The 24573-nt window shown below is 49.1% G+C and overlaps 2 protein-coding genes across 2 annotated transcripts in view; both read right to left on the bottom strand.

Moving 5' to 3' along the window:
* Nucleotides 1-401, bottom strand: part of DCDC2C (doublecortin domain containing 2C) — a 107559-nt gene extending 107158 nt beyond the window's left edge. Inside the window, exon 1 of the mRNA XM_032430111.1 lies at nucleotides 115-401. Within this exon, the coding sequence (XP_032286002.1) occupies nucleotides 115-401 (287 nt within the window). The remainder of the gene's footprint in view (nucleotides 1-114) is intronic.
* A 943-nt stretch (nucleotides 402-1344) lies between these two features.
* Nucleotides 1345-19435, bottom strand: ALLC (allantoicase). The gene is made up of 11 exons (XM_032430173.1): nucleotides 19346-19435; nucleotides 17067-17117; nucleotides 13903-13990; nucleotides 12643-12768; nucleotides 11364-11443; nucleotides 10325-10457; nucleotides 7587-7742; nucleotides 7135-7208; nucleotides 5422-5530; nucleotides 2402-2526; nucleotides 1345-1693 (listed from the first exon to the last, which is right to left on the bottom strand). Exons 1-11 carry the CDS (start codon nucleotides 19433-19435, stop codon nucleotides 1487-1489), a joined length of 1239 nt encoding a protein of 412 aa, XP_032286064.1. The 3' UTR covers nucleotides 1345-1486.
* Nucleotides 19436-24573: the final 5138 nt, after the last annotated feature.

Here is a 24573-nt window from a genome sequence, read left to right as displayed (position 1 = left end):
GCTCCCGCGCTCTCCGGTCACCCCGCACAGAAGGCAGAGGGCGACAGGCGCGCCGCCCACTCGCCCAGTCGCGGCGCAGAGCGGCGGGCCGCGCGGAAGGGGCGCCGCACTCACTCGAGCTTCCGGAAGGGCTCGCGGCCGGCCGCCACGTACTTGCCGCCGGCCCGCAGCGCCTGCAGCTCGAGCACCGGGTGGCCGCGCGTCGGCGTGAAGAGGCGCCGCACGCCGCAGGGCGCCTGCACCTGCTCGGTCAGCTGGTCCAGCAGCGCCTCGAAGGTGGCCACGCGGCGCCGCGGCAGCACGAACCTCCGGCCCGCGAAGAACGCGTCCCCGTTGCGGTACACCAGGATGGTCTTGGCGGGCGTGGGGTCCACCAGCACGTGCGGCCCGCGCGTGCCCATGGCCCCGCCGCCCCAGGGCCGCCGCACACCGCTCGCTGCACTGGAGCCCTGGGGCAGCCGGGGCGTGGGCGCGGGACTGCGGTGCGCCCCGGCTCCCCGCCCGCGCTGACGCCAGCCGGCCATTGTGACCGCCTGCAGCCCTGAGAGGGGCAGGACGATGGCCAGGTGCGGGGCGGCAGGGAGCCGGAACAGGTGAGGGCGCGGGCATCTGAGAGCCCGGAGAGGTGAGGGGCAGGGGGAGAGCAGGCTAGGGGAGGGGGCATCAGCGAGCCCAGACAGGGGAGGATAGCAGAGCTCAGGGACAGGAAGGGAGACAGACACTCTTCGTGATCTACCTCTCTGCAGAGGTGGTAGGAATGGGAGGGTGCTGAGGATCCACCCCACACTCACCACAACCTTCCCACTACACTTGCCAGCCTCCTATGCCGGAGAGGTTGGGGACTTGGGGGGGGCGGTCATCAGGACTGTCTGGATAATCAAAATTGTGTCAAGGAAGAATTGTATGGAACCATTGAGAGCCTGTGAGAAACTGGATCACTCATCAAGCTAGCACACGGTTTCTCAGAGGTTTAACATTCAGAATGCACTTTCATTTGGGGAAGAACAATTCAAGGTCGCGGGTGCCCTTGTAGAAGTTATTCCTTTTCTGGGTAGGGATGGGCCCAGAAAGAGGATGGGTCCTCTTGAGCTGAGACAATCAATGATTCCAGAAATAGATTTTTCCAATGGTTTTGATGGGCTTAAACTTTTAAAGGCAATAGGCTATGAATACATGGCCTGCCAAATCTGCAGACAGCAGGTACAGAATATGCTATAAATAGCAAGATCTTGTAGTGGTTTTTAAAAGTAATCTTTATGAGACCACTGCTTTTCAAAGCCACAGCCAATTTTTAACCTACCACACGCTTCATAGCGACAGTGAGTACACATGTCAACGTGTGAGAGTGACCACTTTACTAAATCGCCAGGAATTATGTTGATCTTAGATTCATTGCTAGAAACCTCTTAAGTTTTAGGTGTTAAAGACACTTCAGGAGAAGTGTAGGACTGTGTCATCCCGTAGCCCGCGCCGGCCGCACGTGGAGTCAGAGGTTGGCTCGGAAGCCCGCTTTCACAGAGAACCTCATCATGGGCTTCTCGCCGGGCCGCAGCAAGCAGATGGAGCTGGGGAAGCCCTTGAGTCGCAGACGGCTCACGCCGCCGTCGGGGGAGATGGTGAGCCTCACGTGCGTGATGACATCCTGGAGCTCCAGGGTCAGGCTGTCGAACAAGTGACTTTCGTTGGCGGAGAGCTGAAAGAGAGGCAGGGAAGAGGCCCTTGTGGTAACGCAGTGTGGGGCCCAAACGGGCTGGCCTGCCGAGCCATCTGTCCGTGTGGACTCAGGGCCCATGAACCGTGACAGTTACTCACTGATAGTAAGTTGGCTTACCACAGAGAAAAGCTAGTCGGGATCACAAGCCCGGGGATTACTGACATGAACACTCGGGTCCATGATGTTTGTGGTTCTTAATAGTTAATGAAGAGGACACACTGATAAGGAAAAGAAAGTAAGTGACCTCCCAGAAGTCATCACCCATCCCTCCGTGGGAGCAACCCTCGTGCCCCACTCTGACCTGCAAATGACTGTCCTCCCACTGGATGGGAGAGGACACTTCTGGAACATCTCAGCATCCATCCCACAAGAGGACATGCTGTTATAGCTTTAAATATGCTACTCATCCCTTCTAAAAAGTTAATATACTGCAGAAACATCTTCCATATACATACATATGGAAGTATGTATACATTCTTTGCACATGATGATTTAAAACAAAACTTGGTTGTTAGAAATGCAAAGGTATGAACTAGAGCCTGTGTTTTCATGACATAAATGCACAGATAACAGTTTTTAGAAGCTTGTCCATGTTACTGTGAAGCCGATCAGAAGGTTTGGAAAGCGAATCTGAGGGATGCGGCTAGGCTGGGGGCCACCCTGCACAGCTCCCCGTGGGTGCCACACCTTGGTGACTGGCAGCAGCGGTTTCCACTTATGGCCCGGAAGCTCCCACTTCTGCTTGATCATGTCTTCTTCCTCCTGAGTCGTCAGGATACAACCATCCAGCTTACAGCTGTCAGGAGAATTGCCTGTCAGAGCAAACGCAGGGTGACTCTCCATTCTGTTTATACTCAGCACTTTGGCTTATACGGTCTTGGACTTTTTAATCGAATCAAAGACCCTGCAAAGAACAGATTGTTCTCTCCGAACAGAAGCAAAGGTGTGACGTATGTGAGAGAAGGAAAGCACCCAGCAGTGATGGGGTTGGATCGCCTGATGAAATGTAGGTGTGTGTTTCAGAGGAATCAGAATCGACCTGACATCATTAGCCAGCTGGCATGTTGGAGTTTGGATGTGCAGCATTTTACTCTGAAAGTTGAAGGCAATAAGCACCCTAGATTGCAGTTAAGCACTTGCATGGGGCTGTGTGGTTCATCTGAAACTATTTTGAAGCTGGAAGATACTTTCTTATGGTATCATACATCGTCACGTGAAGTAAAGAGACCGAGCTAAGTCAACCAGTCAGTGAGCAGCACCAACCCAAGTGCTGTCTTCCAGGTGTGCTCCCTGTTCCCCAGGTGAGACACAGGGTCCTGAGTCTCTCTTCTCTCTGGAATTCATCAGGGTTGTGTCCAGTGGGGTTGGAGGGCCACACTCTTTGTGGGGAGAACCACTTTAGGCATCCCCTAAGACTTTAAGATCAGCAGAGGAGGGGTTGCTGATAAAGAACCTGACAGAAGGGGCACCTGGGTGGCTCAGGCATTAAGTGTCTGCCTTCGGCTCAGGTCATGATCCCAGGGTCCTGGGATCGAGGCCCACATTGGGCTCCCTGCTCAGCGGGGAGTCTGCTTCTCCCTTTCCCTCTGCCTGTCACTCCCCCTGTTTGTGTTCTCTCTCTCTCTCAAATAAATAAAATCTTAAAAAAAAAAAAGAACCTGACAGAAAAAAAAAAATGCATTGTTCTCATGCCCCTATAGCTCATCTCTTAAAACAGTGACCTCCAAGGTGGGTGAGCACGCTCCCGGGTGCACACGGAAACCCAAAAGATGCAGGAGGAGAACATGAAAGCCACTATTTCTGTTTCTATTTCTCTAATATCTGTGCACATACATGCGTATCTATTAGGCCTTGCGTATTTGAGAGGACAGCTAGATCCTGGCACGCCCCCCACTCCACGACTGTCCTCATGTGACACATGGAAGCTGGAGAGCAGACAGCAGCAAGCCCCTGACAGTGCAGCAGGCACCCCGTTTACACGGACTTACTGATTGTTACCTGGTTTTAAATAAACTATCACTCACAAAATTAACAAGTGATTTTAAACTATCCATGCAGACACCCATGGATTAAAGATACCACCAGAAATGCAAGCGTCCACAAACCACGAGAAAAAAGCAGAGCTGACATCACCGCTGATCCAGAATGAGCTCTTCCTCAGCTGTGTTATTTACCACAAATATACAGACGTAGTGAAAAGAAGGGCCACATGCACCCCAATGTTCATAGCAGCAATGTCCGCAATAGCCAAACTGTGGAAGGAGCCAAGATGCCCTTCAACAGATGAATGGATACAGAAGATGTGGTCCATATATACAATGGAATATTATCCAGCCATCAGAAAGGATGAACACCCACCATTTGCATCGGCATGGATGGAACTGGAGGGGATTATGCTAAGCGAAGTAAGTCAAGCAGAGAAGTCAATTATCATACGGTTTCAGTCATATGTGGAACATAAGGAATAGCATGGAGGACCATAGGGGCAGGGAGGGAAAACTGAATGGGAAGCAATCAGAGAGGTAGACAAACCATGAGAGACTCTGGACTCCAGAAACAAAATGAGGGCTACAGAAGGGAGAGGGGTAGGAGGATGGGGTAACTGGGTGATGGTATTAAGGAGGGCACGTATGGTGATGAGCACTGGGTGTTACAGGCAACTAGTGAATCGTTGAACACTACATCAAAAACTAATGATGTACTACACGCTGGCTAACTGAACATAATAAAAAAATAAAAAAGAAAGAAAAGTGAAAACAGTGACCTGACAATCAGATCTAAAGTAGTCTTCCAAAAATAGGTCACAATGATCAATACTTGAAATAATTCACTTAAATCCACTACCACTGAAGAAGAGCTTCACTTTATTTTTTTTTATTTTTTTTTTAAGATTTTATTTATTTATTTGAGAGAGAGAGAATGAGAGAGAGCACATGAGAGGGGGGAGAGTCGGAGGGATAAGCAGACTCCCTGCCGAGCAGGGAGAGAAGAGCTTCACTTTAAATATATATTGTGTCTTGGTGTGCTGAGTGAAGTCACAATGATTCACAAGACATTTAAACCTCAAGGCATCCAAAATAGGAGTATAAACTGCCACCGTCTACTGACAACTAAACAATCACAAGACAGCCAATCCAGTACGTATGAAAATCTCACCCGGCAGTATAAAGGTTTAATACCCGCTCTTGACTTTGTCGATATAATGACACATGTATACGTTTCATAGGAAAGTAGGTTTCGAATATCAGGGGCGCTTCTGCAAATGTTTTTTTTTTTTTTAACGGAAGGGCATGGTTTTGAAAATGTGTAGCTTCCTGCCTTAAAAGTCCAATCTGGAGTGGAAATGGTCATCCCCAACCAATCTGCTTCGTCCCCCTCCCCCCAGTAAGAAGACGCCATCCAGTTCTTCTCATGTCCTAACCAGAGGCTATTTCACACTCATTCCAAGTGAGATCGAGGGCCCCTATATTAAAGAGTCTTCACAGAATCTCATCTGACTCTGGGGGGTCATCCAGTTGAACTCTGACATTTTATAAAGACGAAAAGTAGGGCACCAAGAGTTAGAGGAAGTTGCTCAAAACCTCACATCTGCTGAGGGTAAAAGCTGAGTCCCCAGCCCACCATCCTGAGCTCCACGCCCACAGGACCACATTATCTCTATAACCAGCACATTGGTTATATGCACTTCCTGACAGCCTTACACTTACCTTTAAAATGTGTTGTATCAATTTCTATTTGAGTTATTACTCCAGGATGTGCCAATCGGAAAACTGCCCATTCACAACCCGGAACAAGGAGAATGCCGTTCTCGTCATTCTGGAATGATGAGAAGAATGATGAGGAAGAAAAAGAAGATAAGCCAGCTTAGTGCCGTTTGAGAAACTAATTCTGGAAACCAGCAAGTGAAAAATGTTGACATATATTTATGATATTTCTTTTATTTCTTACTATAAAAGTGTGTTTCCTAGGCCCTGATATGTAAATTACATTTTGTGTTAATTGTCTCTTTGGCTATTATTCCTTAAATGCCTCATCTGGACTCATGAGCTTATTGGATAATTGGTAAGTTTTTATAAATTTTTGATAGGATTTTCTATGTCAATGTAAACTCATGTAGAAGGGTCTGTGTCTGAGCCCCTGGTCCTCTGATCAGTTTGTTTTGATCTTTCAAAGTAGTTATGTTCTTGGTCAAATCCATACCAATAAATGATCTGCACCCAAACCTTAGTTTCTGGCAATGGGATTATGTTCATTTTCTTTGGAAGTATTGGTTGACATGAACACTGACCCAAGAAAGGGGGTTTACCAGTAAGTTTTCAGTGGGATTAACACACAGAAAGGTGTTTTGTTTTGCTTTTGTTTTGACTTTTGCATCTCACATTAGTCACTGGCCAAAATGAACAGCTGAGCCATCTCGAGAGACCCCGATCTGTCACACATCCACAGTGGTCTCATCCAAGGGCACATAGATACCAAAATGACTCAACTGGTGTTTTCTTCTCCAGGTCGACCAACAAATTTATCCATGGGTTTTCTATCATTAAATTGTAGATCTGCATTTCTTTATTAAAGAAACGGGGTTGGGGGGTGCCTGGGTGGCTCAGTCTGTTAAGCATCCAACTCTTGATTTTGGCTTAGGTCGTGATCCCAGGGTCAGGAGATTGAGTCCCAAGTCAGGCTCCATGCTGAGTGGGGAGTCTGCTTGGGGATTCTCTCTCTCCCTCTCCCTCTGCCCCTCCCCACCCCCTTGTGTGCTCTCTTTCTGTCTCTCACTCTAAAATAAATAAATAGGGGCACCTGGGTGGCTCAGTCGGGTAAATGTCTGCCTTTGGCTCAGGTCATGATCTCAGGGTCCTGGGATCAAGCTCCATGTTGGTGGAGGGAGTCTGCCTCTCCCTCTCCCTCAGCCCCTGCTCATGCTCACTCTCTCTCTCTCTCAAATAAATAAATAAAATATTTTTTAAATGTTAAAAATAAAAAAAATATAGAAACAAGGACAGAACAGTGATGCCTTAGAGTGGCTGGTGTGGCCAGCACTGGGGCCTTCCAGGTTCTGCCCTGACGGTACACTGAGGCAACAGGGGATCCAGAAAACACGGAGAACTACTTCTGGAACATTGCCTGAGAGCTTTCTGAAATAAGCATTTCCTTGATGTAAATTTAAAACAAGATCTAGAAAACTTTTCTGTGGCTGTTTTGGACTCCTTACCTCTTTTTTTTAAAGATTTTATTTATTTATTTGACAGAGACAGAGACAGCGAGAGCAGGAACACAAGCAGCGGGAGTGGGAGAGGGAGAGCAGGCTTCCCGCCGAGGAGGGAGCCCGATGCGGGACTCGATCCCAGGACCCTGGGATCATGACCTGAGCCGAAGGCAGTCGCTTAACAACTGAGCCACCCAGGCGCCCAAGGACTCCTTACCTCTAATACTGGCGGCCTGTCCAGCCTTCTCGCGGTCTCCCAGCCATCTGCCACAGACCTGGCCTTTCCAACTCCTGCCGAGAATGACATGGTTTAAGGGGAATATCACAGGATTTTATCTTAAATGTGAGAATGAATGCACTGGCGTCATTATATCACAGATCCCATGCACCTGAGCATTGCTACACAAATCATTTTCATTCAACTTAATGTTTTGGTAAATTCACATACAGCCAGAGGGTTAGTAAGTTTTACTTTTCCCTTTAGGCCAAAATTAGGAAGGAAAATTTCTATTGATTTACTTCACATCATAAAGGCATCAAATCCTGTGTGTCGATGGTTAATCCCATCCACTCCTGTGCTTCCTCTTAAATCATTCATACCATACGGGGTGCTTAATGTTGATGCCCAGACATCCCAAATAAAGGCCAGCTCCCAGAGCATCATCTTACCTATCATATTGTTTGGATGCCCAAAGTGTGCATTGCTGAATCCTACACAGGCACCCCCGTGAGCGATGGCCACTAGGTCAAAAGGTTCTTTGGGGTCAGTTGCAGTCCAGTCTTTCTGTCCAGTACCATATACTCTAAGACGTGCAATTCCACCGTCTAAGAAGGAAGGAGGACACAGTTATTTCTTACTTGGAAAGGTGGCTGTTTGTGGGTCATAAACGACAAAGCCCTCCACATCCTGCCTGCTCTATTTCTCAAATACACCAACTCTACTGCCCCAGGGCCTTTGCACCTACCATTCCTTTGTACTGGAACAACTTTCCCAGCTCTCCAAAAGACCACTTGTTGTTTTTAGGTCTCACCTTTAGTGTCATGGTCTCAGAGAGGTTTTTTTCTCTCACTCTCTAGCTACCTCCTTCCAGCTCTGCCTGGCCCTGCCTGATTCCCCAGGTTGGGTGTACCATCCCTTCCCATATTTATTTCAGAGTTCAATTCACAGTCTGAAATTATCTTGTCACTTTATTTGTTTAAGCCCCTGCTGATATCAGTCTCCCAGAACCAGAGTATAAAATCTTTGAAAGCCAGAATAATGATCTATCTCTATCATCTCTATCTAGAACTGGTCCTGGCACATAGTAGGTTCTCACATTTTTTATTGGATTAATAACTCCAAGAAGGTCAAGAGGAAATTGGGAAATTCACCATAGATATAATGTTTGATGCCACAAATTAGCATTGCTAAATCCTACACAGACTCATACATGAGCATTATGTTTTATTTTTATAACAACATACTGCTTAGCAATGTGATTGAGAATAGAAAAGATAATATTCACAAAACCAGATCGTTTCTGAGAACCACAGCAGCCAAGATTAGGTCTGTAGAGCAGAGAGCACCTGCCAACATCAACTCACATTATCTGATTCTAATAAAGTGAATATTTTTATTTGTTTGGCCAGTACTTCCTAGAATGTGGGAGCAAGCTTTGTATATATAGAATTTTTCATTAATCAGAGTATTCTACTGAAACCAAACCCTATATATTTTTACATGAAAAATTTGATGAAACTGAGTGATCTGAAAAAATTTCAGTAGAACAGTCTTGACATTTACAATAAATAAAACCAGACTATGTTAGCATAATACCCTAAAAAATATACTAGAGGGAGTAATTTAGCAGAAGCTAACCTATGAGCACCACTGCTCTGGTTCACTGGACACGGTGATCCTCTTTGATGGTATAGAAGATACTTGTTTGTTGAGTGTAAAGCTGACTTGATATTTTAAAAAATAAGATTCTTCTTTACAGAGTTAATATCCAGCCTCACTTTTAATGAAAACTATCAAGGATATTAGACATGCCCCTCCATGCTCTGAGGGTGACTCATTTAAAGCAACCTGTTGCCATCCTATATGCCCCATCAGGTTGTCCTACTGCTTCCTTCCCCTTTATACTTGGACCCCAGGAGAAAATATTTGCAAATCATATATCCAGTAAAGGATATGTATCTAGGATAATATAAAGAACTCTTACATACTCTTACATAAAAAACAAAAACCCAACTTAAGAATGGGCAAAAGATACTTTTCAAAAAAAAATGTTTATAAATACATGTGTACATATACACATGTATATATAAACATACTCAAATGGCCAAAGTAAGGAACTGAAAATATGCTCACCATCATTAGTCATTAGAGAAATGCAAATTAAAACCACAGTGAGATACCACTTCACATCCTCTAGGATGGCTACAATAAAAAAGCCAGATAATAGTAAGTGTTAGGAAGGATATGGAGAAATTGGAACCCTTCACACTGCTGGTGAGAATATAATATAATGCAGTCATTTTAGAAAATAATCTGATGGTTCCTCCCAACAATTAAAAACATAGTTATCATATGACCCAACAATTCCAATCCTACATATATACCCAAATGAAAAATTTGTACAGGAATATTTATAGCAACATTATCCCTAGGTAGCCAACAGGTGGAAACAACCCAAATGTCCATCAACTGATGACCTGGATAAACAACGTGGTTTATCTGTACAGTGGAATATTATTCTGCCATGAAAAGGAATGAAGTACTCCTAATAATGTTACAACATGGATGAGCCTTGAAAACACGCTAAGTGAAAGAAGCGAGTCACAAAAGACCATTTATATGAAATGTCCAGAATGGTCAACTCTGTCAAGGCAGAAAGTAGATTAATGGTTGCTTAGGGCTGAGAGAGATGAGGGTTGATAGTAAGGGTATAGGATTTCTTTCTGAGGTGAGAAATCCTTCTAAAATTGACTGTGGTGATGGTTGCACATTGCTGTATATTTCTGTAGACTTTAAACCATATACTGACGTATAATATAACCCACTGAACTGTGCACTTCAAGTAGGTGAATTGCATGGTATGTGAATTACATTACAATAAAGCTGTTAAATAAAAGAAAATGAGGGTCATTTGTACACACTACTTGATCTGCTAATGTGCCCAGTGAAATAGAAATCATTAGAAGCTATTTAACCTAATACAGCTCAGTTCCATCATATCCTAATTGACCTAATGCTTTTTCAATAACTACCAACGGATGGTTGGGTTGGAACAAGAATTTCCTAGAGCACAAAAAGGGCAAATTATAACCCTAAAATGTTAGAGCGATGAGTGACTTCACTCTGAAATATGCCCACATTAAGTAAAGAAGCCACAGAACGGCAGATGGGTCCACATCATATTTACCCGGGAAAATGTTGAGTCTCACGTGACTCCATCTCTGCTGGGAATTGACAGGAAAATAATTGTGGCTGGAAGCAGGCTTTCCTGGTTTAAGCTCTGTCATAGGGACCAGGTAGTTCCAGTCATTGGACTTCAGCTAGCAATAAATATAAAAATGTCAGCAGCGGCTCCGGGGAACAGTAAATTTTCTCATCCTAGTGCTCACGTGGGGCCTACAGGATAGAAATACTTTGGAATAAAAATTGATGATGGATGTCTAGTAAAATACTTTAATAAAAATACTAATAAAGATTAAATCTCAGGGTTACTAAACAGAAAAAAGGCCTGAGGGTTTTTTCATCCTGATCAGAATAGCCACTGGGTTATGGTGGCAGGAGAAAAGGCAGGGGGGTTTGGGAATGAAGGACAAGATCTGAGATTCCCTCTGGGGATTCTTAGAAGAAACCAGAATGGTTATGTGAACATTCAGTAAAAACTGGGCTGTCCTCAGGGACCCTGAGACCTGGGGTTGACCAGTGACCTGAATGTTGTGACCATTTCCTTTAGATTCTTGTTCTTTAAACTGTTGTTGTTACTTATTTTCCAGTCTGTTATGATCAACACTTTTGTAAAAGAGAGTATAAATTAATTACTAGACAAACTTTAAAAAACAAGAATGTACCAAAACACAAGCCCAAGTTGTTTATCAAACTCATCAGGCATAAAGTTTGCTTTGTCAAACTGCTATATAAGAAGTATGTAAGCTATTACGGTGGATTTCTGTATTTATCTCATCAGGGCAGCATCCGGTGGATGAGCACGGGTAAGCAGAGCGCCCTGAGACACACTACTCTAGACCTCACACGGGCCATGGCATTCCCTCGTACAGGGGTTGCATGAAGCATTCGAGAAGCATCTGCAAAGTCACGCCGGGCCAGTAAATGAGGGGAGGTGTACCTGGGTTGAATGTCCCAAAGAAGCACCCTCGTGGCCAGCCATACAGAGCGGTTCCCTTGCCGCCCCAACCACCATGACAGGTCCCCGATCCTGTTTGCAGGCTCACCTCAGCAACAGCCTCAAACTCCTCCGGCGTGGCTGCCACTCCTGTCCTGACTCCTCTCTGTGGGATTTCTGGTTGTTTATCTGAAGGTAGATTGACCAATAGGGTTATGGTTCATGTTCAAAATCAAAAAGAATATAGTCTCATAGTGGGCTGTATGTTCATTTTCATTTTGCCAAATAAGCCCAAAGATGACATTTCCTAAGTCAGAGTGTCAGATGACCAAAGTAATAGACACACTTGAAGTTCCTCAGTATTTAAAACACTAAGTAATTCCAAAAAGTCCTGCAAAACATATGGTAGGACATTTGCTTGTCAAAATAATACATACCATTTCCAGGTTAAGTCCAACTGCAACAAATGTATCATGACTAGAGTTTTTAGAAGTTGGATCAATGGAAATTCTGGAACATTGCCAGGTCAGTTCCAGAAACAGGACCCCCCCCCGCCCCGCCACCCCTGGCATCCTTGGAATTGATATTTGGGCAATATCTGGGACAATTGCTGGACTTGCAGAAGGAATCTTACTGTTTGTCCTTAGTCATTTCCTGCCTCCAGAGTAGCATCTCTCCATCATCCCCTAACTTTTCAGGTTCCCCCACTGTCATCAGGAGCAGGGCCCATCCTTCCACAGAGCCTCGTACAGAGCTATTGAGGCAGTGCTCTCAGCGTAAATTTGCCAACTGTCATGATTTATCTTCCCTAAGTACATGCATACGCACACACATAATGGTACCTGTTTCTAAAAAAAAAAAATAATAATGCTGGGACCAACTTCAGATTATGCCAATTGAAGGAATAAAAACCCAGGTCTAACTTTAGAGCCTGTATGATTCCTGTGGTCCAGCATCCCACAAAGCAGCAAGGAACCCTTTCTGAAAACCCTGTGGCTACTGCATCATTATGCACACTGGGAGAACCAAGAAGAAGCTGATGCCACACGTCCAGAGCTGGCCCAGACCTGGCTCCACACTGTCCAGGTAGCCCACTCCCTGCCACCCTCCCCGGCAACCTCTCCCCAAACCTCACGGTGCCAGGAGGGTATGCCTCTGGGTGAGGCCTCAAGAGTGTGGGAATAATGAACTCTACATTTGGTCAAGCTAAAAATCAAAAATCACAGAACACTCTATTGGGAATCCAAGTTCTACAGCTCCGTGGCAGTAAAGTGGCCTTAGACAAGTCGCTGAACCTGTCTGGATGGAAAATGCACATCAGGGGGCTGGGCCAGATGACCCCACAACCCCACAGTGCTCATTCTGGGGGCTGGTGGTTCCCAGGACACCTTCTTCCAAGTTTGCTGCTTGAATTGACATTCGAGGAGCATAATCCCCCATGAAGTAAGAAATGTCCACGTCGAAGCCTCGGATAATCCCTTGTATCCCCAGCTTGATGATGCACCAGTCATGACCTACGAGACGTGAACAAGGACATCCCGTCAGGTTTAACTCGTTAGATGAAGCGTGGGGTTGAACAGAACTGAAATGAAAACAAGCAGCACCCTCCTCCTGCCACAGAAAAGTGCACACAGGTTAACTCTCAGCTGTGACTTAAAGATCTCCTATAACGTGGCCATACGTGGCCGCCGTGCCCCACGAGAACCCGTGTTCCAATCACAGCAGGATGTGCATATAGGCCTTGGATCCAGGGAGACCGGATTCTGGTTCCAAAGTAAAAACTGGCCTCTCTGAGCCTTGTTTCTACAACTGCGAGATCAGATTCTAAAAAGGTCAACTGTGACTGTGCACAGTGTAGACAAGATCCCACCCAGCTCACCAGGTGCTCATCGTGGAGCTGGGCCTCCAGAAGCGGCCTGCTCACCGTCACCTCAGGCTCTGGGGACTTCCTGTGGGGCCCCACCCAACTCGGCCCCCTGCGTCTGCTAAAATCTAAGAAGTTTCCAAGTTGTAGATCACCAAGTAGTTCTTGGTTACTTGCAGTCCGATGCAGACCCACCTTTAAATGCCCAGATTCATTGGAATCTGATCATGTCTGGAGTACCTTAGAAATACCCAGTATCTCTGTAATACTTGAGACAGACCCCCCCCCCAAAAAAAAACCGTTATTAGCCTAATGCTGGATTAGTTTGCTTTTATAGACATTCCTTCAACTTCAAAAGGAGTATTTTGATTGAGCCTGATGAGTAGCAATGAAGAAAAGTAGATCCTCAGGTGACAGGAAGTGTGTGCAGTGATGGGACCAGGGCTGAGCGAGTGAGGCTGCTTCCACAGCAGCTACGTGGGGATAAGAGCACCTGCCCCAGGGAACAGGGGTGAAGGCCCACCGCAAATGCGCCACACCACTCGGGGAGGTCCTCGCCGCCCCCCACAGCCTCACCGACACGTCCCAGCAGTGTGCACGCCCTCCTTCCCGCCTGCTGGTGCACACGTGACCCCTTCCTACATCCTCAGAGCCTGATGTTCAGAAGGGTCATCCGAGATACGGAGCATTCCAAGGGCCCGTGACCAACTGACCGGAAATGCACACAGGCTTTCCAACACGTGTTTAAGCTTCACCACAGTGAGAGAAAGAGAGATCTCGTTACCTGGAATCCTTTTCCTTCTGGTCTCCCATCCATCCATCCACTTCCCAAATTCAGTGTATTCGTGTACTTTGAAGCTTGGGCTGTCACTCTAAAGCAAAGATGCACAAGTCCGTCATTAACACCCATGCGAGGGCCTGGGCTTCCGGCATATCCACTCCCACCCCAAAGGGACAGGTGGGCCGTGCCCGCAGGGACTCTGTGGGAATCCTAGGTAGGTACAGGGGAGTCTGCTACGACCTTCACACACAGGGACCCCATTCCAGATCGGGGGTGCCTCCTTATCTTTGTACCACCTCCAGAGAAAGAAATTCTGCTTCTCTGTGGGCGGGCCTCAATACACAGAATAAACTGCTGATAGCAATAGGTAAAGCCCCATCACAGTTCATTCTGCGGCCCCGCAAACCACGCAGTTCCCTGTTGCAGCCTATGTGCATCCCGAAAGGAGCAAAGCCAGAGAGGACAGAGTTCCCAAGCAACCTAGAAAAGACTGCTTAACAAGGAATCTGGCCAAAGAGTATAAGTGGCAGGCTGAATGCTCGGGCCCAGCTGAACACTTAAACCCCAGCCCTTAGAGCTGCTCTGTGCCCACAGGGGGAAAAACAGGATGGTGTGAGGCTTAGCTCAGCCCCTTGTTGCCCCCTAGACAAATAGGTGAGCCCCCACTGCTTCATCCTGAAGAACGGGGATGGTGAACACATCCCTTGCAGGGCTGTTATGAGGTTGAAATAATACGTGTGAAAGCCCCCATCAATAGCATAGACTCAGAAATTGTTCTGTGCTTGGTGGGTGGCCAAGCTGGGGAACATTTTCACTTTTTACATCAACTCAAGTACAAGGAGAGTCTTATGTTTCTGCTTAGGAAAACCTCCCCAGCAGGTGCAGAGGAAAAGAACAAAGTCACGGACACGCGGTATTGGGGCCAGGCTGGGCCCCAGTGGAGATGCTAGGGGGGCAAAACCGAAGGTCCACATGTGCTCAGACGCAATGCCCGACCTCCTGTGCCTCAGTTTGTGTGTTAAAGGCAGAGATATAGTGCCGTGTTCCTTCTGAGGTCATGGCCAGCATTAAAATTTTTGGAGCAGTGCTTGGCATATGGTAAGGGCCCAATATTTGTTTAGCATTATTATGTCCAAGTTGGTGGCATTTGAATTGTGTTACAATCCGAACACATCTAAAGACAATCTGAACTCCAGTCTTTCCTGTGTCCGTAGAGGATTCAGAAGCTTTGTTGCGAACCCAGCAAGAGAAAGGGGGGTGCACCACCCACGGGAAGCCCAGCGCTCGCTCAGCCCCAAGCTTCCTGGTACTCGGTGTAGCTTTGGTGGCAGGGGTCCTCGCCGGCGCACTGTTGCCCTGCTGCCGTGGCAACCGGATCGACATGGAAGGAAACTCACGACTCAACTGGAAACAGTGCTTTCACAAAAATGGTACTCACCAAATGAGGACAAATCAGCTCGTAAAAAAGGAACACCAAAGCCCCATCCCAGGGGTAAACCCGCACGTGTGCCAATCCCTGCACACGGATGTTCATCGTAGGTAAAATTTAACCAACCTAAATGTGTGTCAGCACAGGAAAGGGTCCCAGTGGGGTGAGGGACCTGGTGGTGGGCAGTCCGGGGGCCACCGGACCGCACCCCTCCGCATGGGCAGAACACGTGCACATCCCATGCGACATGTCACAGAACGTTAAGTACTTTATAAGTACATGTATACAAATTTAAAAACAGACAGCAGGACTACTTTCTATATACAGATATATTTACTTAAAAGTATGAAATATATTAGAAGAATGTGCCAATCTCGCAGTAGTGTTAATTCTATAAAGGGAAGGAATGGATGGGCATTAAAGTGGGTGGTGAGAGGGACCTTAGCTTTATCTGTGGTTTGTTTGTTTTCAGAAAGGAAATGTACCTATGTACACACACATGCATATTATATGGATATATGTACACGCGTGTGTGCAGATATGTATGTGTATATAGAATATATACTTGAGTGTAATATAAGAAAAAGACCCCATTCTTTGTCCCATCCCCCTCCCAAGCCCAGCACCTCACAGACAACCACACTTCACCATTCAGTGTGTATCTTTTTAAACACTGTTTTATGTACATACAACACGCATGAACCTTCCGTTGCCGGCATGCGTGGAGAGCGCTAGCTCATTCTTTTTAGTGGCCACGTAGTATTCCACATCTGGAAGCTCATATCATGGGCTCTTTAACCAGTTCCCCATCAATGGACATTTAGTTGGTTTTCTCCCATCCGGACAACACCAGAATGACTATTTTCTACATATCTTTGCCTATTTATGCAAGTAATATCAATCTGTGGAACAGCTAGGCCAAGGCGTGTATGCATTTAAATTTCCTATAGAAAGACATATGGTAAAATGATCAGAGCTTTGACCTCTATTAGCTGTGTGACCTAGAACAAGTAAATCAACATCTCTGTTCCTCATTTTATTATCATTTTCTCTGAGGAGTAAGTTAATATAATTGACGAGATGCCCTTAACATGCTCCAGACCTGGCTATCTCCTGCCCAGGAAGACTGACCGGAGGGCCAGTGAGCACGGCGGAGGCTCACAGCGGAGGACAGCATGCTGGCCAGCGGGCAGACGCTCTGGCTGCAGTCACACTCGGTGCGCGTGGGCGTGGACGCTGTGTGCACCTGTGCTTGTCCGCCCACTCGCAAGAATTCACACCCCACAGCTGGTGTGACAAGGTTGCAGGATTCTAGCTGAGGCTCCCTTCTTCCCTCTATTTGTCAGTATTTTCTGAGCTTTTTGTTCAGTTTTTAGTAAGCATGTCCTACACTTTTATAATTATGATAACATTTTCCAGACTTTCGAGATGTGTGCCAGTTTTCTTCCCAGCACAGTTTACAGATCACGAACTCCACGTTAGACAGAGGACAAAATACGAGGATCTCAGTAATCTCCCCATAAAGCAGTGCGGTCCCGAATCCCTGTGTCGGGTGCCCGTCTGTCTCCAGTGTGTCTTAGCATGAGCTGGAGCTGGTTTCTACATGTTTCTACTGTTCTAACATGCTAATTCACTGGCACACGTTCCAGGACTCCCATCCCCAGCACCCCGGTGGATTTTAACTGCACAGATGGTTCTGCCTCAGCACTCCACGTTGCAGAATGCTGATGTACGATACCTTTATAAGGTTTTCCGCTGGAGCAAAAAAGTCATCCGTTGCAAATAAAATCTAGACAAATAAAGAAGTCAAGATGAAATAACCATAAATTAAAAACCATTTTATTTCATTCCCTAGTGAAACATTACAAGATGCAGTAAAAAGGAACATGGAATTGCCAGGGGGAGAGGGACGATCGGAATTAACCCACAATGTGTGCTTTTTAAATGTCTAGACTTCACCACCTGCCTCCTCCATCCTTCCTTCCAGCCTGTTTTTCACCCGCTTCACCATCTGGATGCGGAGGTGCTAACTTCTTACACTTCGCAAGAAAATACAGCAGCTCTCCTTTCCAAGAATGGAGGACACGGGGCTTTGTGATTGTCTCACAAGCAGAGCAATGGCCACCCGTGGTTTGGCCGGCTCACCGAAGGATGCGCTGCTGGAAGGTTGGCCTGGTCACTTACCAACCAAAAGCTGGACACTTTTGAGAGTGAGGAGGTTGCTGCTAATCACACCAGGAAGACAGGTGTAAAATGGATTTTCTGAGCAAAACAGGCTGCAGTCACCCCTACCTCTCCCAGGACCCAGGGACAGCTGCAGTCGGGAGGGGACACCATGCCCGGATGGTGGCGGCTGGCTGCTCTGTGACCATTTCAAGCCCACGTGTTTACGACATGAGCGAGGTGTTCATCTCGGGGTGAATGTGTGTGCGTTCAGGAAGCTGTGTCAGGGTCTCGTCGCCGACACCTGGCGTCAGTAAGCACTCAGCGGCCCGACAGCTGACAGGCTCAGCGGCGTCACGGAGCCGACGCTTAGACCTCGAACGTCAAGAATCCGAGGAGGACTTACCCGAGCGTTGGCCGATCTCAGGAGCGCTCCGGAGAACTAGACACCTGCTCCCGCGGTGGCCCTCCGGCTCCTCCCGCTCGGCGGTCTCCGGGGAAAAGGGACCTCTGCCCCTGTGTTGGCGAGGCTCCTCCTCGTGGGCGGGGTGCGAGCCCCACAACAGCCCCGGGGTACTAACCCCGCCGTTGCCCACCAGCTACAGGGACCCACGCTGGTAGGGGCCCCTAGCTTTTGGTTGGAAGGACTGACTCTACAAAGAACAGCCTCATAGAAAAGGACGCCTCACCTAAACCTGGACTTACTTTCTCTCATCTGCCCCTTGCCCGGAACAATAGTGTAATTAACCTATCATTGGTTTAGGATGTGTTATTTAGGAGACATTATCCCGCATGCTCTTGGCTTGTGAAATATTATTATCAGAAATTACAATTTCCACAGTGAACCTGTGTTAAATAAATTATTGGTGAGGACAATCTCAGTCTCTGAGTATAATTTGCCTCCAGTGAAACACCTGGTCTCCGACCCCAGCCCTGGACCTAAAAGGTCCGGGGAAGACCTGCTGCTTTGCAGCCGCAGGCTGTTTGGAAGGCAGAGTGTAGGGGAGTCCCTGCTGTGCGGGGGTTGACCTGCCCCCCACAAATGTGTCAGGTCAAAGCTCAGGCGAGCGGATGCATAGGAGTCCCTCACCTGTCCCGACCCTTCACCGGCTCCTTGGAAGAAGCCCTCAAAGGGCACACGGGGCCTTTCCAACCTCCCGAGGCTCATGCTCCCCAAACCCCAGCTGATGACTTCCAGAAACACTAAACCGACAGAGCATGTGGTGCTCCCCCCGCCCGGCAAGCCCTCCGCCCAGCATCCCGACTGAAACGGCCCCTCACCCCTTCGCCCAGCTGGCTCCCTCTCGCCCTGGAAGATTCCTTTGAGCAAACTCACCTGGACGGCCTTCCCCAGCACGCCCCCCACTCGGCTGCCCCGGCCGGAGGAGATGCGCCCCCCAGCACCTGTCCTTGCCTTGACTTCCACGTCTGTCTCCCTGGTGGAGCACTAGTGTCTCGAGGGCAGGCCCAGGCCCCTCCTGTCTGCACCGTACACAGCACTGTGCCTTGCTGGTACTCGGCACCCAGCACTGGGCTGCGGCCCCAGCCCTCGTGCACTGTTAACAAGGGCTCCAGGTTACGCCCGTGTTACCGTGTGAGGACCACTGATCTGCACTGTGAGAAAACACGCGGGGTAGAGAATCCTTCACACAGGCGCAAAATGTCTTCTTGTCCTAAGCTTAAGGCAATGCTGCCTTTGCTAGAATTGTCACCAGGTTTTAGAAAATTCTTTGGAAGCCTTTTGCAATAATGGGCTTCCTCGAGAAGACTGAACCTTGAGCCTGATTCTTGCTATTCTAACCAGGTTCACATTAACTACTCGTTCTTCCATGAGTCACATCCCCCCCCACTTACCTTTCCTCCTACAGCGTCAGACGCCATGTCAGCCAGCTGGGTGAAGTCCGGACACCTGGCCAGCTCTCCCTCCCTGGGAGAGTCGGCCATGCTTCCTAGCAACGAGAAAGGAGGCCCGGTCAGCCTCGGGTGTAGAGGGCGGCAGAACCTGCGCGAGCGAGCGAGGCCCTCACCCGGGTTCCAGGCCCAACACCCAGATTGTCATCCGGATGTGACGGGCGTCCACCCGCCACCGGTCCCTTCAGGTGACTGTGCAAACAGTGAACCAGGAGGGAATTAGAGCACGGTTTCCCTCTGAAGTAAGTAAGAACAAAATACCACTAAATACACAAATCCTACTGCCTCACATTGCAATTTTATTTTATTTTTTAAAGGGGAAAAACACTTTAACTTAGGAATAATTTGCTTTTAATAGGGTTTGGATCCATTCAAAAAAAAACATTTACTTGAGCAACTAGGAGGCAGGCCCTGGCTAGAAATGGGGTACGGAGGAGAATGCATGCCCCTGCCTACAGGGGCTCCCACATGGGGGAAACAGACACCCCCAGACGCCCATGCAGAGCAATGTTCTGGAACCATCTGAGGCTGAGGCACAGAGGTCGCTCCATCCAAGAGGATGCAGGACCACTTGTCCTATCACAAGTGGGGCTAACGTAACTTAATCCAACCCCCACCCCACACCCTTATTTTGAAGTTGAGAAAGCAGAGGTTTGGAGAAGTGCAGAGGTGTGGACAGGGGAGTCAGGGCTGGCCTGGAGGTCGCCCCACTCCTAAGCCAGTGGATGTCCCCTTGTTCCTACCGTTTCTCCTACCCCTCATGGTGAAAAGAGAAAAACTTTTTTTCTGTAGAGTCAGTCCTTCCAACCAAAAGCTAGGGGCCCCTACCAGCGTGGGTCCCTGTAGCTGGTGGGCAACGGTGGGGTTAGTACCCCGGGGCCGTTGTGGGGCTCGCACCCCGCCCACGAAACTAATCTCACTAAGAATTATTCACGATAGAAGAAACACAGTCAATGGACATGAGAAGTCAACTGTCCCTTGAAATTACAGGCGTATAATGAATCATAAAATGACATTTTTCTTATGTCACTTGTGGACGCTTTCTGTAACAAATACACCCCATCACCTGCTCTCGGGAATATGAACTTGAACAACTTCTGCAGTGACTAGTTATTATACCTTTGAAAGAGCAGGCAGCTCCTTGCCATTGTCCTGTGGGCGGTGCTCCCTGAGGTCTTCACGCCGCGGACCCGGGCTCTGCCGAGTCTCCCCCTCCTCCACACTCACCCCGGTGGCCTCACACCGTCTCCTGGCTCCTAACGCCACCCACACGCTGCTTGTCCCCAGATACAGATCGCCTTCCTAGGTTTCCTGCTGCCAACTCAAACGGTCTCGCCGGGATGTGTGACCGAGTGCCCCCCACGCGACTGCCGCCCCATCCTCGGTCTCCCCACCTCCCCTGGAGGCACCTCGTCCTCCAGCTGCTCAAGCAATCCGGGGGTCACCTCTCCTGTGTCTCCTCTTCCCCTTCGACCGCAGACCCTACCTATCAGAACATTACATCTACCCTGAAGTTGGAGCCTGAAACGGTTCACATACGGCATTACCCGAGGCGGAGGGAAAGTGCGTAAGGGCGTGGAGGACACAAGGCTGGCGTGGCTTCCTGGCTGTCGTCACTGGCGACAGCACATACACCAAGGGCCCAGATACCGTCATCTACACATGGAAATCCTCCACAGCACAATTATACATATTACGGGCATTATGCCTACACAGGAAGAGAGCGATAAGGGGGCACGGGGAGAGGGGAGGACATCCTCAATCCCTGCTGGATCGTTAACACACCCCCAGCTGGGCCGCGTGTCCACCCCTCCCTCACTGCAGCCGTCTGCCCCCAGCAACACGCCAGAGCAACCTTCTGCCGAACCCCCGGTGTGTACGGCTCCCTTCCACTCAGAGTAAGAGCTGGGGCCTCAAGGTCCACAGGGCGCCCCTGACTGGCCCAGCCCCGGCCCCCGTGTCCGTCCTGCCCCCATCGCTGGGCAGCGGCCGCTCCCCTGCTGAGAGGTCTCCCCTGGGTTTCTGCGCAGTGCACCCTCACCTCCCTCCAAGCCTGTGTCCCACGATCACCTTCTCAGTGCAGCCGGCCCTGACCCCCACTCACAGCCACATTTCCGCTCCCCCGGCACCTCCCACACCCCAAACCCATCTACCTTTGTTTCCATAGCAGACAGACGTACTGTGTCATTTGATTGTCATTTTGTCGTCTGTTCCTCCCAGTTAGATGTGTGCTCCATCAGGACAGCAATCTTTGCTGGGTCCACTGCTGTTGCCCTAGGGCTTGGAACCGGCCTGGCCCGGCACGGACGAGATGCTTCATAAATATTTGTTACATACATGAGTGAACGAAGAATGTTTTCTAACTCATTTTGTGTTTTAAAATCCTGGTTCCCTAACTGGACTAAGATCTTCCTGAGGATGAAAAGGTGCAGAAGAAATCTGCTAACATTTATCATGAGTTTGCAATAATGCCGTGCGCAGCTCACATATCTCAACTCTTCTAATCCTCAGAACAACGCTGAGATTTTGGTATTATTGGCATCTTACAAACGAGAAACGCAGCTTTGAGAGGTCACGTAAACTATAAGACCACACAGCTGGAAAGGGAGCCAGGTTTCCAACCCAGATATGCCTAACTGTGGTGGCTATCTGAAAGCCCGTAGCACAGTGCTTGCTCGTGGGGGGTGACAGACGGGTGGGTGAGCTCGTTCCGTAACCGCGTGTGCGGTCCTGTGACCTGCAGGCCCTGAGCCAAGCGCTGGGGTTCCACCTGCTCCCGGGGCTGACGGCGAGGGCAGGACGCGGACACAGCGGCAGGCGGTGCTGGTGATCAGGACGGCAGCGATGTCCTCGGCGCTCCAGGACCCTCGGGGGCCCAGGGGTTCCCTGCGGGGGCGGACTCCTGAGCCGGGGCTTGAGGAGAGGGAGGGGCAGGGGAGACACGCAGGCAGATGGGGCTGCAGGACCCACGGAGCTGGAGGACGATGTCCGTCTGCACCTGCGCCATCCGACCTAGAAGCCACTGGCCTTGCATGGCCACTTAATACACCTAATAATTTAATTATATAATGTAATTATAATGAAATACATGTAATAAAATCAACAGGGCAGTTTTTCCTTAGACTAGCCACCCTTCGAGGGCTCCGTGGCCACGTGTGGCTTCCGTGTGGGACAGTGCATGCACAGAACCGTCCGTCACAGAGAGCTTTCCTCGACTGTGCAGGGAGCGCAGAGCTCACCTCTCCACCGCCACGCGATTCCCCACTACTGACACTGAGCCAGGAGGCAGACACACACCGTACGCCAGCCTGGCACCACAGGGCTTCTGCGTGGAGCGCGCTCTGCAAGTTTGCTGGGTCCCGGCTCAGGCTCGGCCAGCCTCTCCAGCGGCCGGCACCCGGGCTCAGAACCGCAGAGCTCAGGGCCAGCCCGCCAGGTGCAGGCCCGACACGGATGGCCGCCTGGCCACGCCTGTGGGTCTCTCCGGGCTTTCCCCCGACAACAACAGGCTAGGAACTGTCCTGCGTCCCAGACAAAACCACACGGTGCCCGGCCAGCCATGGGTGCTCAACAAAGCCTTGTCGCATATTTAATTTTCTTAAATAATCACAAAACATTTTGTTTACCTGGTCATTCTTTTGAAAAGGCTCCATATTTTTTCCTGGCAGTTGCAGCAAGCTCGATATGCACCAGGACAGAGCATGCTAACATTTTGCCAAAGTCAACAACTTAACGCCCCTCTCCCAGCTACTCAGTTTGACAGAAAAAGCAAGGTGTCATGGCAACGCGGGGCAGGGGCCTTTGGGGGTCTTGTCATCCTGCCTCCCTGCTGGCCAGAGAGCAGCGGGAAGGGGGTGCTCCTTTCATCCTTGCTCTTTGATCTTGTTCTTCAATGTGCCTCGAATGACCTGCGTGGACCAGAGGCTGCCGATTTGTGGGGGAAAGAGCCAGACAGGCAGGCATTTTACATGTTTTTCCAAGGGATCCATGCTCCCAACCCCGAATTCTGACACTCAACTTAGACAATCAGTCACTTCAGCACTTCTTAGGGGAAAAAAAAAAAAAGCTCCCTTCTGCAAATGAATGTTTCCATTTGGCAAATAAATAAATGAGAAGCTCCTCTCGAGAAAGCATTAGTCAGGGTCGCAGTGCCCTCTGTGGCCGAGGCTGTGGAGCGGTAGGACCTTTCCAGCCCCGGCCTCTGTGGTCATACAGGGGAGGCCATACGGCCCGCCCCTCCAACTGGGTCAACACGCTTTCCTCGAGCCCCTTAAAACGCACGTGCATTCACTGAAGAGCTCTGAAAAACCAGGCGGACATTTTCGAGGCCGATGTCCTTTTTTCCAAATGAAGCCTAGTGTTCGGACACATCTGTTTTCATTGGCAGAAGTGAATTCGGTTTGGGGCAGAGATTTCTCCGCGGGCTCCTGCCTCAGCCTTCCCGCCGCCCCCACGCCCTGGCGTCCCCCCAGCCAGCGAGCTCCCCCCTTCTGTCAAGGGACCTGCCCCGCTGCCCCCGAGATTCAGTCACTTAGACACTTCACCCTTCTGTTGCTAAAGCTCCATTTGCAGCTAGGAGCCTGCAGCAGGCCGCTTACATGTGTTTCACTAAGATAAGGGAAAAACAACAGACTTTGTAAAACACCGCAGAAGCACCACAGGAGATAAATCTGCGAGGAGCATGAAACCCCTGCACGGTGTCATAGAGGTAGTGGAGGGGGGTGCAGGTAAAATCCAGCAACAATTTGCTCCACCCTGCGCACACCCCTCCCCACTACTGTGCACAAGGTCAGGCCTGGAGGTCGCAGAGACCATCAGTACCAGGTCCTAAGTGTGCAAAAGGCATAGCACCGGCCGGGTGCTTTATGGTTGCACTAAGATGGGAACCGTTTGCCACACGTTGTATATGCCGGTTTAAATCCGATGAAATATAAAACTCAGTTTCTTGGTCACACCAGCCACATTTTACGTGCTCAGAAGCCAGGCATGTCCGGGAGCCGCTGCACCGAACAGCACAGAAGACAGATTTCCATTGCTGGAGAAGGTTCTAGCCAACGGTGCACGTTGTAGGGGAGCACCATTGTCTTAATATCCCTTTTTATTAATTTAGACACAACGGTCGATGTTCAGTCATGGTCTTAGAACTCTTCAGCAACCTCTCATCAATGCAG

The sequence above is a fragment of the Phoca vitulina genome, unplaced genomic scaffold (genome assembly GCF_004348235.1).
Source record: "Phoca vitulina isolate PV1807 unplaced genomic scaffold, GSC_HSeal_1.0 scaffold42, whole genome shotgun sequence".
NCBI classification, from domain to species: Eukaryota; Metazoa; Chordata; class Mammalia; order Carnivora; family Phocidae; genus Phoca; species Phoca vitulina.
Note: the sequence above shows the minus strand (reverse complement) of the source record. Positions and strands in the feature narration are given on the sequence as shown.